Source organism: Euleptes europaea, chromosome 10, assembly GCF_029931775.1.
Source record: "Euleptes europaea isolate rEulEur1 chromosome 10, rEulEur1.hap1, whole genome shotgun sequence".
NCBI classification, from domain to species: Eukaryota; Metazoa; Chordata; class Lepidosauria; order Squamata; family Sphaerodactylidae; genus Euleptes; species Euleptes europaea.
This window is the reverse complement of record NC_079321.1, coordinates 57736305-57751636: the sequence shown is the minus strand read 5'-3', so window position 1 is coordinate 57751636 and position 15332 is coordinate 57736305. Positions and strand designations below refer to the sequence as shown.

At 42.7% G+C, this 15332-nt stretch overlaps 1 protein-coding gene across 2 annotated transcripts in view; it reads right to left on the bottom strand.

Moving 5' to 3' along the window:
* KLHL32 (kelch like family member 32) overlaps positions 1 to 15332 on the bottom strand; it is a 76963-nt gene that overhangs the window by 47604 nt on the left and 14027 nt on the right. For both annotated transcript variants that reach the window (XM_056856705.1, XM_056856706.1), the window contains exon 4: positions 3471 to 3569. In XM_056856705.1, the coding sequence (XP_056712683.1) occupies positions 3471 to 3569 (99 nt within the window). The remainder of the gene's footprint in view (positions 1 to 3470; positions 3570 to 15332) is intronic.

The window sequence follows — 15332 nt, the reverse complement described above, 5'->3', positions numbered from 1 at the left end:
AGACCCTGGACAGCCACTGCCGGTCTGAGAAGACAACACTGACTTTGATGGACCAAGGGTCTGATTCAGTAAAAGGCAGCTTCATGTGTTCAATATGTTTGTGTTCAATCCCACGCAGCATCTGATCAGATTCACATATCCCTTTGCTTCAGCAAAACCAAACCAGGTTGCTCCCAGATCATTCACTGAAAAAAGAAACTCTTCTAATTATTAACCAACAGACTAAGTTTTAAAGACTCCTGTCTTTCAGGCCTATTTTGGAAGGGGCCATATGAGTGTGAGTGCCAACTGAAGCGCCCAGTGGGACATGTGGATCCGTGCACTGAAGGATAGTCTTTGATAAGATTAATGTTAAGCCATGAATTACTCTAACAGACTTTAGATGTATCATAAGGTAATCCCCCAGTGTCTAATCAGCCTGTTCTATCACACTAATAGAAGCTCCTGGGAAGTGAAAGCCCAACACTTCCCAGCCATCCTCCTGATCGGCCAGCAGTAATTCAGATAACAGAATATGGAAATGGAGCATGTTGCTATTTCTTCCTAATTAAAGACAACAGTGTATCTCATCTGGCTGGATTTACCTGTAGCCGCTGTCATGATAAATTCTTGTCCTTCCCAAAAGCCAAAAAGCATGCAAGGAAACCTCTGGAAGCTTCCCCAGCCCTTCACTGCTGAAGACAGAGGAAACGAAACCCTCAACCAACCAACCAAACAGCCAATCCCAACATCACGGTTCATTCTTACGTTATAGTCAGCCCATATGAGAAGTGACTGAGGGCCGCTTTACACAACCAATGGGAGTGTGAAAGTTGTAGGGCATCCTTTAGTCTTGTGTGTGTGTGTGTATGTGTGTGTTAAGTGCAGTCAAGTTGCTTCCGACTCATGGCGACCCTATGAATGAAAGTCTTCCAAAATGTCCTATCTTTGACAGCCTTGTTCAGATCTTGCAAACTGAGGGCTGTGGCTTCCTTTACTGAGTCAGTCCATCTCTTGTTGTGTCTTCCTCTTTTCCTGCTACCCTCAACTTTTCCTAGCATGACTGTCTTTTCCAGTGACTCTTGTCGTCTCATGACGTGACCAAAATACGATAGCCTCAGTTTAGTCATTTTAGCTTCTAGGGTCAGTTCAGGCTTGATTTGATCTATAACCCACTGATTTGTTTTTTTGGCAGTCCACGGTATCCGCAACACTCTCCTCCAACACCACATTTCAAAGGAATCTATTTTCTTTCTATCAACTTTCTTCACTGTCCAGCTTTCACACCCATACATAGTTATAGGAAATACGATGGCATGAATTAATCTAGTCTTGGTGGCCAGTGACACATCCTTACACTTCAAAATCTTTTCTAGCTCCTCCATGGCTGCCCTTCCTAGTCTCAATCTCCTTCTGATTTGTTGGCTGCAATCTCCCTTTTGGTTGATGGTGGAGCCAAGGAATAGAACAATTTCAATTTCCTCATTGTCAACCTTAAAGTTGTGTAATTCTCCTGTAGTCATTACTTACATTTTCTTGATGCTCATCCATAGTCCTGCTTTGGCACTTTCTCTTTAGTCTTGCTCTGTGCATATTCATCAACCCCTCAATATTCAGCTTTTGACATACACGAACAAATGCTCAGAAAGCAGTCCTTGTGGCAGTTGGCCCTCTAAAACTTATTTTTAAAGTGATTCCCATACCCAAATGACCATTTGGATTTGTCCTGATAAAATTATACTGCCATCCTAAGAATACTTTCCTAGGAGGAAGCACTACTGAATAGACCTGAGTAGGGTTCTGACCAAACCTACTTACAAGTGCTCCCTTAGATTCTCAAACCTGCAGCCAGCCACAGTATCAAGAGATACCTGACCTCTTATTCCCAGGTGGGGGGGGAAAGCAAAGGAAAATACATTTTAGAATGCAAGAATTCTCCTGCTCCTGAACAGGACATCTATATGCATTCTACTGCTGGAAAATGGCAGCATCACACTCTAAATAACATTTGTTTAAAAATAATTATGGTTTATTAGCTGGCAAGAGATGGATTGACTCAATAAAGGAAGCCACAGCCTTCAATTTGCAAGATCTGAGCAAGGCTGTCAAAGATAGGACATTTTGGAGGACTTCCATTCATAGGGTCGCCATGAGTCAAAAGCGACTTGACGGCACTTAACACACACAGCTGGCAAGGGAGGATGACGAGGATGGGATATGGGAGGGGGGCACAGTTATGTACGTCATCATTAATGAGGTATAAGTCAATGCATATTCATGCCCCAATCAACAGAATAATCACTTTTATTACAAAAGAGTAAGGATAAAAAGTCATTTCTGAACAACTTGTCATTGTAGGACTTTTACTGAAAATGTACAAGCTAAATTGTCAGTATTGTTTAAAGGCCCTCTTAACATCCCTGACTACTTATCCCAGAGGTATTAGGAAATTCTGATCTTCTTTAGCCTAGATTCTAGAAACTGATAGCCAGCTCACCAGCCAGCCTCTCTCACACACACACATACACACACATACTCACATACCTTCAGCAAGACAGAGGGTAGGGAAGGCAGGGTGATGGGAAGGGACTCACCAATCTTCAGTGAAACAGGAGAAAATGCCTCTCTAGGAATCCATAATAGTTCAGATCGTCAGATCTCAGAAGCTAAGCAGGGTTGGCCCTGGTTAGTATTTGGATGGGAGACCACCAAGGAATACCAGGGTTGCTGTGCAGAGAAAGGTACTGGCAAACCACCTCTGTTAGTCTCTTGCCATGAAAACCCCCCAAAAAGGGGTCGCCATAAGTTGGCTGCAACTTGATGGCACTTTACACACACACACACACACACACACACACACACACACACTGTACTACAGTGAATGGATCTTTCACCTGAGGAGAAAAGTTCCCTTGATTTCAGGTCACACATTACATTCTCCCTGGGTTTGGATCATCAGGCGTGTGTTGTGAGTTCCTTGCTGGGAACTTATTTCCCAGGCATGCATGGGCCTGATTCAGATGAGGACCATGGTGTTCAATGAGAGGATGCTTAGGGCTCCATCTTCCCCACATTGCTTTCCTGAAGCGAGATGGCTCTGGGAGCACACAATTTTCCTGTTGGCAAAACTTGCATGTTTCTTCTCCCTCCCTACAGCAGCCAGGGCAGAGCCTGGTGAATTTTGTTTCCCAGTCCTCCATTCTCAGCAGCTCTGTTAACATTTGAAATTCACAATATAGTTCCATTTTTAAGCCATAATGGCAAACAGGGTTGCAGCCTGCCCACCCACACATATATCTATCCTTTCCACCTCATCTGTACAGCTACAAAGAGAAACCATTTCTCAAGTTTGACAACAAAGTCATAATCAAGGTGCTCCAGCTTCTCTTTACTGCATAGCTGATAATGTTCATTCTGACCTCACGTGCAACCAGCTTGGAAATGAAGTTAAAAGTTACAAAATCAAGGGAAGTATTAGCCTTCCTCCTTACCTGGATGAGATAGTGAGAGCATAAACTAAGTAGCTCTAGCAACTGCAGATGACTGCCAGCAGCAAGCACATCTGGGATCACTCCCGGCTCCAAGAAAATCTATACGGGGAAATAAAAAATGAAAGTTGTGAGCCCATAAAATGCTCTGAAATATGACATTTACAATTATACGTTTTATTTGAAAACATTTTTGCAAAGCAATTCTTGGAAGCCAACAGTTTTTTTAAGCACTATTTTGGGACAGTGGTTAAGATGGAAAACTTAGCGCCCATGTATTTCTGTAGATAACAAAGGTTGTTTCCTGAATTGGGATACACATAAATCACATACATTATGGCTCATTTACATAACCAGTAAACAGTAGCTACTTTTTTCCCCCAGACACTGTATCCTTGACAGCCCAAGGTAAAGAAAACGCATACAGATGCATACAGACGCTGAAACATTGGTCACCACTAAAGTCCATCTTTATTGACTTTTGTTCAATGTGGTTTTGAAACAGATTATACACATATCCAATTTGTGGGCATGGTCTGACATCTTTTGTTTCTAAATTTGCACAAACTGCACAACCCCATAGTGATACTTCTTCGCACAGATGTCGCTGTCAATTTTGTACAAACTGGCTTTAAAAGGTCCAAAATACTAAGCAATACCGTATTTTTCGCTCCATAAGACACACCTAGTTTTAAGAGGAGGAAAACAAGTTTTTAGAGGAGGCTTTAAAGCAGAGTCCCTGGAAGCCGGGCGGGGGGTCTTGAAAGTTCTCCACGCTGCCATCCCAGGCAGCACAGAGAACTTTCAAGACCCCCCCCACCTGGCTTCCAGGGACTCCCTGGAAGCCAGACGGGGGATATTTGAACTGCTCTGCGCTGCCTGCCCAGGCAGCGCAGAGCAGTTTAACCTCCACACACACATCCCCGCGCTTCCCGGTCCCGAGGCTCAGCTGTTGGGCGGGTTGGGCTGTTGGGCGGGTCCCCGCCCAAGAGCTGAGCCTCAGGACCGGGAAGCGAAGGGGGAGGTTAAACTGCTCTGCGCTGCCTGCCCCCGTGTTTCCCGGTCCAAAGGCTCAACTGTTGGCCGGGGACCCACCCAACAGCTGAGCCTGGGGACTGGGAAGAGCGGGGGGAGGGGGAGGTTAAACTGCTCTGCGCTGCCTAGGCAGCTTTGCCCTTCTCCCCGGGGCCGGATTCACACACATTCGCTCCATAAGATGCACAGACATTTCCCCTCACTTTTGAGGAGGAAAAAAGTGTGTCTTATGGAGCGAAAATTACGGTAGTCCCATCTTTCCTATAGCATCCCTGTCTCATAAACTCCATAAGGAGTGCATAGCGATATTTCCATACCCTCATCTTCATATTCCTACCAATGTTATTGGCATCTACATGAAACTTTTTAACATTTGCTGCTTTGAGAGCCTATAAGGGCTAATAAGTGGGATATAAATTTTAAAATAGGCACAAATTTTAAAAAAAACAACCAGCCTTCTAATTATCATAGATGAAGGGCATACACAGAAAATGTGAACAACATCCACATGGTAAGATTGAGGGAGAATCAGACGATTAAAAAAATAAATAAACATGACCAGCAATGTCTGAGCGATACCCGTATGGGAAGCTAGTAAAGCTTTTATTAGAGGGACATTTATTAGTGAAACCTCACATAGGAAAAAAATTAAGGCGCAACATTGTATAGTTTATAAAACAAAAATAAGATCTTTGGAAAAAGAGCTACAGTTTAACTTTAGAAAAGAAGTATCTAATAAATTAAAAGAGGCTAGACAGAATTTGCAAGCCCTAGATAAGCGGTAAAGAGCCCCGTGGCGCAGAGTGGTAAGGTGCAGTACTGCAGTCCAAGTTCTGCTCATGACCTGAGTTCGTTCCCAACGGAAGTTGGTTTCAGGTAGCCGGCTCAAGGTCGACTCAGCCTTCCATCCTTCCGCGGTCGGTAAAATGAGTACCCAGCTTGCTGGGGGTAAAGGGAAGATGACTGAGGAAGGCAATGGCAAACCACCCCACAAAAAAAAAGTCTGCCTAGTAAATGTTGGGATGTGACGTCACCCCATGGGTCAGGAATGACCTGGTGCTTGCACAGGGGACCTTTACCTTTTAGATAAAGGGTCCCCAATATGGTGCCTGTGGGTGCCATGGCACCCGCAATACTTTTTCTTACACCTGCCAAGTATTTTTAGGAAGTGAGTGAGGCCAGGTAAGGCTTTTGCCCAGCAAGGCTTCTGATTGGCTGTGCAGATTTTTTAAAATGTCGCTTTGGCAGCAGCTGCCACCACAGCACAAGGAGCTGAACTGCGTTACTGAAGTTAAGCTGCGGTCCACAAGCATAAAGAATGGAATAAAGGAAAGTTAAGCTGTGGCAATCATTTTGTGGCTGGCTCCACCTCCTGTGGCAGTCATTTTGTGGTAGCCATTTTGTTGCTGCACTCACCACGCTGTGTCAGAATTCCAATGTGCCCAAAAAGGTTGGGGACCCCTGCCCTATTTATTGAAAGAATTCATAAAAAGATGCTGTTCATGAAGCAGAAATACTTAGATTTTGGTGGATGGTAAGGGAAATTTCTGACAGCCAGAGTTGACAAAAAGAAAGCCAAAGGTAAAATTTCTTATGCGAGAAAACAAGATGGTCCGTTAACTACTCTTGTAGATGAAACTGTGCAAGAATTTGCAAAATTCTTCAGAGAATTATATACCTCAGAAGCCCCAGACCAGAAGTTAATAGCATCTTTTAAAAAGGGGGTTAACCTTCCCAGGATAAAAACAGCAGATAAATTAAAGTGAGAAGAAACTATTACAACCATTGAAGTAGAAGATGCAATAAAGAGACTCAAGTTAAGTAAAGCACCAGGTCTAGATGGAGTCACACCACAATACTATAAAGCCTTTTTTTTTGTTTTTTGAGAAATGAATAGGCTCATTAAGTGATGCAATAAACAAGATCAACAAATAAGAAACTTCCCATAGCATGGTCTACTAGTAAATAATTCTAGTGCATAAAAAAGGAAAGGACCAACTGGCAATAGGTTATTATCCTATATTGTTGCGAACTTATGGTTACAAGATATTAACATCTGTTTTAGCCATAAAATTGAAAACTTTCCTGATGTTAGTTCATTCATTTTGGGCCAAAACATTTCAACTAACATCAGGAAAGTTTTCAATTTCATTGACTATGTGAAACTCATCATTACAATGTGTCTTTGTTTTTCTAGATGCTGAAAAAGCTTTTGACAGATTAGAAGGTCAATTTCTTCTAGCTAGTTTGAAAGCACATGGATTTGGTCAGTTTTTTTCAACAGTGGGTAAATTATTTATGCCCAGTTGTAGGAGAGATTAAACACACTAGGTTCTTTATTGCTTCCCTTTACTATTGAAAGAGGCATGAGATGGGGATATCTCCTCTCCCTGTTCTTGTCTGCTTTCGCTCTAGAGCTTCTCACAATTCTTATTAGGAAAAATCCCATGATTAAGGGAATAAAAATTGGAATATGGGAATAAAAACTAGCACTATTTGCTGATAGATTTATCTGGTAGAGAGCTAGAAACAACTATTAAGAGTTAAAGTTTCTGGCTATACACTAAATATGTATAAGACAAAGGTGCTATTAATAAATGCAGCCTTTCGTGAAATAGGTGATAATTGGTTAAGCCTAGCATCTCAAACTGAAGCAACAATTACATACTTTCCAATCTGTATTTTGCGGTCGAATGAAAATGTGTTTATTGCTAACTATGTCCCAGTTATTTAAAAAAAAATTAAGGCTACTCCTTCAATTTGGGAAACATTAAATCTACTTTGTTCAACAGGATTAATGCTGTAAAAATGGTGCTGCTACTTTACCTCTTTCAAAGCCTTTCAATGTTGATTCCTGAGAAAAAAATTAATGGAATGGCAGAACATATTAACTAGCTTTATTTGGCATAAGAAAACATTGGCCAGGCGAGAAGCCCAGTGGCAACAGAACAAAGGCAGTTTGGCAGTTCCAAAACATTGTATTAAATTATGCAGCAACTAGGTTGAATTGGTTAGCCTCATGGGTTGATGACAGCGATTCTGACATGACTGTATTGGATTAATCCTGTGTGAATATTCCACTGAGCAGCTGGTTTATACTATGGACAACATTCGATTAAGTGTATGAACTGCTTAATTGATTGCATATTAGAAATATGGGGAAAATATTATAACAAATTGTCTCTGGGATTTTCACCTCTTAACTCTGCCATAAGAGAATTGGCTTCCAGGGCCGATGGAGTGAATTTGATTGCAACCATTGGGAATGGATTGGTTTAGATAGGTGATTTGGTTAAAAACAGAGAAGTACAATTGACCGCAGTATCTGAACATGGTATTGGAAGCATTCTGATTTTCCAGTTTTATCAGATTAAGAGTTTAATTACAAGACAACACAAATGGGAGTTAGAATTAACTTCTTTTGAGCTTCTTACTTCTAAAAAGAAGAATTGTTTGACAGCAATTTAGGAACACACCGCTGTTATTATTTGTTTATGGTGTTTACTCAATTTCCACCCAACCAATTAGCCAGGAACCAATCAGAGTCTACCTGTTCATGGCATAGGCGTGAGTGGCACAACAGCCCATTTTCACCAACTTTACCCACTGAATTTAGGCAGACATAAATGTGCACTGTTAAAAGTACACTGGAAGACCAAGATAACCTGACAACTAAAGATAAAAAAAATCACATGAACACATGAAGCTGCCTTATACTGAATCAGACCCTTGGTCCATCAAAGTCAGTATTGTCTACTCAGACTGGCAGTGGCTATCCAGGGTCTCAGGCGGGGGTCTTTCACATCACCTACTTGCCTAGTCCCTTTAACTGGAGACGCCAGGGGATTGAACCTGGGGCCTTCTGCATGCCAAGCAGATGCTCTACCACTGAGCCACGGCCCCTCCCCTCATCAGAAACAGCAATGCTGGAATACTAACCATTAATATATATTATCTAACCATTGTGTGTGTAAAGTGCCTTCAAGTCCCAGCTGACTTATGGCGACCCCCTTTTAGGGTTTTCAAGGCAAGAGACTAACAGAGGTGGTTTGCCAGTGCCTTCCTCTGCACAGCAACCCTGGTATTCCTTGGTGGTCTCCCATCCAAATACTAACCAGGGCTAACCCTGCTTAGCTTCTGAGATCTGATGAGATCAGGCTAGCCTGGGCCATCCAGGTCAGGGCTGGTCTAACCATTAATAAGAACATTAAATATAAATACTAAATTACTGCTGCTGGAGCACTAATCACTAATACAACTGCTATTCTAATGGGGGGGGTCAGCACTATTTTTTGTAGTAGGAACTTTCCTTGATCAAATCTAAGAAACACATTCAAATTTATTAGTGAATTCCAATGAATCCTACTTCTGTTGAACAGGGAGAATGAATCTTATTTCCACATACATTGTGTTCTTTTTTTTATATTCACTTCCTGCAACACCAACTGTTTTTCACTAGAGGTCTCAAGAAACCCACTTTATACAGAACGGCAATTTTCACTGCTCGTATAAATAAATGAAACAGAGAAAGAAGTGTAAGGGGAAATCAAGTATTAAAATGACACACACTCTATTCAAATACACATTTCAAGGGCACAAGTTCTCTTTCGGGGAGGGGGGGAGCCATTTCCAGCAATTCCCCTTTCCCACTGCAGAGTCCCACTTCACACTTAGGCTGCTCTTGAGAGTCCGCCAACTACTCCATGAGAAAAATTGGGGGGGGGGGGAGAGAGAGAATGAATGGAAAGCGACCCCCCCTTAAGAAAACATAACTGCCCATAAGTCTTTAGAACTGTGTGCTAATATACAGTCTTACCTGATAAAGGGCACAATTCAGGACAAGCTGTTAGACACTCGTGGGGAGGTATGGGGTGCCTTTGGCTTACCATTAGTGGCCAGATGCATTGTGATAAACCGGGCACAGCAGTGGCGCATCCAACAAGACATGGCCAGGGAGAGTTACAATACTCTCGGCGGGTAAAAGGAACTTGAATATGCCTCTGATCTTCACATATATCGATTCCATGCAAAATGCTTCAGTTTCTTTAAAATGCTAACACAAAAAAACACTTCTGCATCTTTACACAGTTTGTTTTTAAAAATACCTGGAAGAAGGATTTAGGTGTGTCCATCAGCCAAGCCCCTAACCCTGCTACACTCTGCCTTTTAAAATCAAGTCTTCCCAAAAGCAGCTTTCCAAGTGCCACGAGGAAGGACGGTTTTCCGGGAAATACCAGTCCAAAGCCTCCTTCAGAATGGTTCTTTGGAGCCCAGCCATAATAAGCTCTAGAACAGACGCTCTAATTTTTTTAAAATGTCAAACCTACATGTTTGGTGTGCCAGGACTCCCTGCCATATCTTACACAATGTGTAAAGTACTATTAAGAAAATGTCATAACGCTTCACCGATAGTTCTCCATGATGCACCCTCTCTCCCTCCTGCGACACGTTACAATGGGGATGATAAAGATTTGGGGGGAAGTGGGAGTAGGATAATTCCGCAACAGGAAAAAAGAAGGAGTTGAGCTAGATGGATTTGGGGCCCTTCCAGTTCCAGGATAATTATTATTTATTATTATTAATGAAAGCATAATTTTCCCTTAAGAGATTACTTTAGCTGTGTAAACATCAAATAAAAAGCTGGCATTCTATGCTGAATACCATCTTTTTATTTGATGTTGACCCAGCTAAAGTACTTTGACAACAGAACAGAGTAACAATTTAAATAAGGGACTTAGAAGGGCCTGTTTAGGATTGCATTCCTGGACCGCAGTCCTAAGGAGACTTTCCAGAGAGGAAGCCCTCTGAATAACACAGGACTTGCTTTTGAGCAGATCTGCTTAAGAATGCTCTCTTAATGTGCTGATTTTCTTTGCCCACAACATTCGTTCAGCAACTCTCACTCAAGTCACTACCTGGCCATTTTATCCAGCCCAACACATTTCTTTACCTATGGTTTTCTCAGCAGTCTCCTGATTCTATGAGATGAGCAATTTTAAATTGCACAAATTTGCAATTAACTAATGCCAGCAAAGAAGCAATAGTTATTCCATTTCCCCATTTGGGAGTGGAAACATTATTTGTGCAGTGCACCTCACAGCTGAGCAATCAAAATTTGCCACAGCACACAAAACAGTAGTTTGTGCTTCTGACAAAGGACTCACTGGGTGGACCCACCTACTATCTAGGCTTGGGTGGTTGGGGCGGACATCACATAGTTGTCTTGCGGATTAGTGTCAAGTAATTTTTAAACAGCTAGAAGCACCTCTAGCTACAACTGCCATTCTTGGAAACCCCTCAAGAAGCAAAATATTATTTCTGTGTGCTTTGGCTGAGCTAGCAGAATTTTAGCCCTGACCTGGATGGCCCAGGCTAGCCTGATCTCGTCAGATCTCAGAAGCTAAGCAGGGTCGGCCTTGGTTAGTATTTGGATGGGAGACCACCAAGGAATACCAGGGTTGCTGTGCAGAGGAAGGCACTGGCAAAACCACCTCTGTTAGTCTCTTGCCATGAAAACCCCATAAGGGGCCGCCATAAGCCGGTTGCGACTTGAAGGCACTTCGTACACACACACACAGAGCAGAATTTTAAGTACGGTACCGCAGACATCTAGATCATTTCTGGTCCTGACAATGCAATCCCAAGAACACTTCTGGGAGCAAGCACCACCAAACAGACTTCAATAAGATACTCAGTAGAGTTAAACGTACAGGCTGAGGCTGTCACATCAAGCCAAGTGAGGACTTTTTTTTTCAAACCTGACAAAAGAATGCCAGAGACACCTGCAGGCCTTTGTGGCTGTGAAGATGTTGACAAAGAAGGTGTGTGTTTTTTCTCTGACACTACTGCATCAGTGCAGTTACTTATGGTAGTTCAGGAGTTATTAATAATGAACTCCAACCACTCTAGAAAATCAAATTTGGATATTAACTGTGACAATATTTCTAGGTTCTTTACTGAAAAAGACTCTTGGACAGCCCAACTCAGAGACCAATTTAGAGACAGGTCCTGTGCCTAAGGCATTAGAAGTGCCCAGTTGTCAATATTTTATAATAATAGTGGATTGAAGCATTGTGAAAGCCACCACCTGCAAATTAGATCCCTGCCTTTCCTGGCTTCTAAAACTGGAGCAGAATAAGACGGCCTCCAGTCAAGATTGGCACATCATCAGTTGGGGGAATCTTTGAGACCTCACAGAGAATGGCAAGATCACTCCTTAAGAAATCAACTCTGGCCAGAGGACATGGACAATTGTAGGACTATTTCCAACTTTCCATTTAGGGGTAAGGGCGATTAAGCAGGTGGTGGCTGCAACTCAGGCTGAGTGGGTTCTGGATCAGGCTGCAGGACACTATGGCACCTCGGGAAGGAGGAAGGAAACACAGCTGTGGAGTTCAGGGCAGGGAGCTCAGGGGCCAGGAGAAAAGGGCTCAGGGGCAGCCCCCAAGCCATAGTTTTGACACCCATGTTCCAGATCTTTCAGCAGCTTTTGACACACTTGATCGTACATTTTAGTTGGGTGCAAGAGGATGAACCAGATTAGAGGAAGAAGGGAGGAAGTTTCAGCAAGGAGCATACAACCTTAAATCAGAGGGCTTGTGGTCTGAAGAGGTCTAGGGGTCAACACAGCAAAAATCTGACAAGCAGAGCAAGGAGCCAGCAAAGCAGGGAGAAAAAGCCTATGGAGTGCAGCAGGGGTTCTCAGAAGAAAACCAGAGTTCTGACCATCAGAGATCAGGACCGTAGATCTGAGGAACAGTTTGCTTGGGTTTGGGGTTCTTCTTTTATGGACAGAAGGCCCTGGGTTCCGGTTGGGGTTTGGCTGTCCCAATTTTGGATTTGATTGAGATGAGAAGTTTGAATCTTACTCGCAGGTTTAAAGTTAACTGCTGTCATACTTTGGTGCGATGAATTGGAAAATTACCTTGGTTAGGCTATTGTGAGGCAGATCTGCATGGGCACAAAGACCCAGGGAAAAATGACTAATTAGATTAGGGTGGAGGGCAATTTAATGACTTGAGTGCCTTCCTTGATTCCTTGGTTGAGTCACCGACCTTGGGCTGGGCAGACACCTCTGGGGTATGTGTGGACATTGGGTAATGTCCTCATTGTTGAAAGGTCTTTTGACCTTGAGAAAGATATGCCACAGAGCTGGGGCAAGATTGTTAATTCCAGCAATACCCTTTCTCTTCAAATATGGGAACCTCCAATGTCATGGCTGAACCCAGGTGGCTTTTTTATACTGTTCAAATTTCAGTTCCCCTGGCACTTAGGCTCTGAATGGAGTACCTATTAAAACAACTGTCCACTATCTCAGAGGAGGGGGCAGGATCCTTGTAACACAAACACAGAAGATGACCAAGGAAGGCTTAACACACACATACAAAACTAACCCGGGGGTGGAGGGGGAAGACAGATCACACTCACTCAGAAGACTATCAAGGCAGTGAAGGAATGATAAAACACCCACACATACACAGAAGAAAGCTGAGGAGGGATAAACATATGCACATGCAACACACACAGAAGACTACTAAGGGGGAGGATAAAATACACACACACACACACACACACGAAGACCAGAGGAAGGGAAGGGAGGATAAAACACAGTTATTCTCCCTTCACAGTGTTCCCACCTACTTTTCTGAAGCACATGGCAGGCACCATAGCATGGGCACCATGCTGGAGAACGCTGAGTTATGCAATAGCTTTATTATCCTAACTAGGACAACAGGAAGCCACAGCCTTCAATTTGCAAGATCTGAGCAAGGCTGTCAAAGGCAGGACATTTTGGAGGACTTTCATTCATAGGGTCGCCATGAGTCGGAAGCGACTTGACGGCACTTAACACACAACACACAGGACAACAGGGCTTAATAAGGAATGCCAAGTAGGACTACACATTCATAGTGATGCAGAACAAGATTTTTTAAGACAGAAGACCTAAGAAACTGGGCTTCAGAGTTTCAGGTTTGTTGCTCCTGACCAAAGCATCATTTAATCGAACGTCTCTGCTGCTGTTGTTTTTACCTCCATTGGGGTTGTTGTGACATAATCATTTACCAGAGGAAGCTCTTCCTTCTGGAAAGAAAATACCCTGTTCCCTTGAGGATACTGTGCTGATCGACCCAAACTGATTGTGACTCAAGAGTTTTCACAGCAGTGTGTAGGAGGCACATGCACAAATCCAACTATCCGTTAATAGCATTTACGGATTACACCCACACTTTGAAATTTTTACCACTAAGACTTCAACAGTTTTGAGTCAACGCATGGGCATGGAGGATTCTCCTTGCGGCAACAGCAGCTACTCAGATTTTAAAAAGCCATCTCTCAGGAAGACAAACAATCTAACGTCAGAGCCTTCAAAGCTTCAAGCACATGAGGTTTACAATACACAGCACTAAATTTATATTTGCAAATTGTTTAAAACAATTTCACTTGAGCTTGCTGGAAGACATGGTGCACCTCAAAATGTGCCCAGATTCTGTAAGTCTTCATAGTTAAAATACTTAAAGCATCTAGGATAAATAAAATAGCTAACAACTTGCCCCATTATAGGTCAGCATACATACTTCTACCAAAAATCTAAGAGATAGTGTTAAATTAAAAAGCATAGACATGTACAGCAAGAGCAGCTGTATTTTGAAATATCACTTGGACTGAAACCAGGCGAGCATCACTAAAATGAGTGGGGCCAAATCAGAACAGATCTTAATTCTTCATTGTACCTGGGTTGCCTAACCCACAAACCAGCTAAGAACCTAGCTGGACTAGGGGTCTCTAACAGGTAGCACGTAAGCTACCAATAGCTCACCAGCTGCTGAAGGGTAGTTGTGCATCTTTTAAAAGACCCAGGAAAAGATAACAAAAAGATCTGCTCTAGATTTTTTTTAAACTTGGTAACAGTTTTAAACTTTTTTTAAACTTGGTAACTACTCAGAAGTAGCTCTCATTAGAACCAAAACCTGATCTCGACACTATTGACACCAAGATTTATTTAGCAATTACATCAGCCAAGGACCACAGCAGAAAACAAAACTATTTGGCACATAAGTGAACCATAGCGTAATAAAAACAATAAAAATGCTATAAATCACCCTAGGAAGAAATTATCCCAAGATACATGAGTAGAGCAGCACTGCATAAATGGCAACTTTCCACCTCCCTCCTCCTGCTGTGTCTCCCAAAATTGTTTCACAGTGAGTCAGTGGCTCCCGAAGAACATGATAGGGGTCAAAAGGAAGGCTATGGTGGGAGTATGGGGAGGAATTGGCAAAAATTATCCTCCCCTTTTCCCCCCAAGTAGAAGTGCTTTCCATGAGTGGAAAGGCAGTTTAGGATCCAACCGTACAGTTCTATTTGAGTTGTGCTAGTCTGGGTAACTTTCAGTGCCATCCTAAGCACAGTTGCTCCCTTCTAAGTCCATTAAAGTCAATGGGCTTAGAAGGGTGTAACTCTACTTAAGATCACACTGACAGAGGACTAACTAGTTTTACATTTTGCATCAGCTATCACAAAAGAGGCCTTGGTACCCAGGTAATATATTATCTTGGGGTACCGACCCACAGAGAAATCTTTAAAGAAATAGCTCTAGAACTGCCACTGGCAGAGACCCATCAAGTCCAACGTTTCAGCAGTTCATTAGCTGTTGGGCAATAGTTTGAAGGCAATCTACACAAAACATCTGCCCCTGCACAGCAGCTTTTTCTGGAGGTCCTGCCATTCCAAGGTAGAGGAAGCTAAGAGCAACCTATTCCAAAGCTGTATGTAATTTTTGGATCTCTACCCTTAGAAAAGTCTACCTCGAACCAAACTGGGAATTCTCAG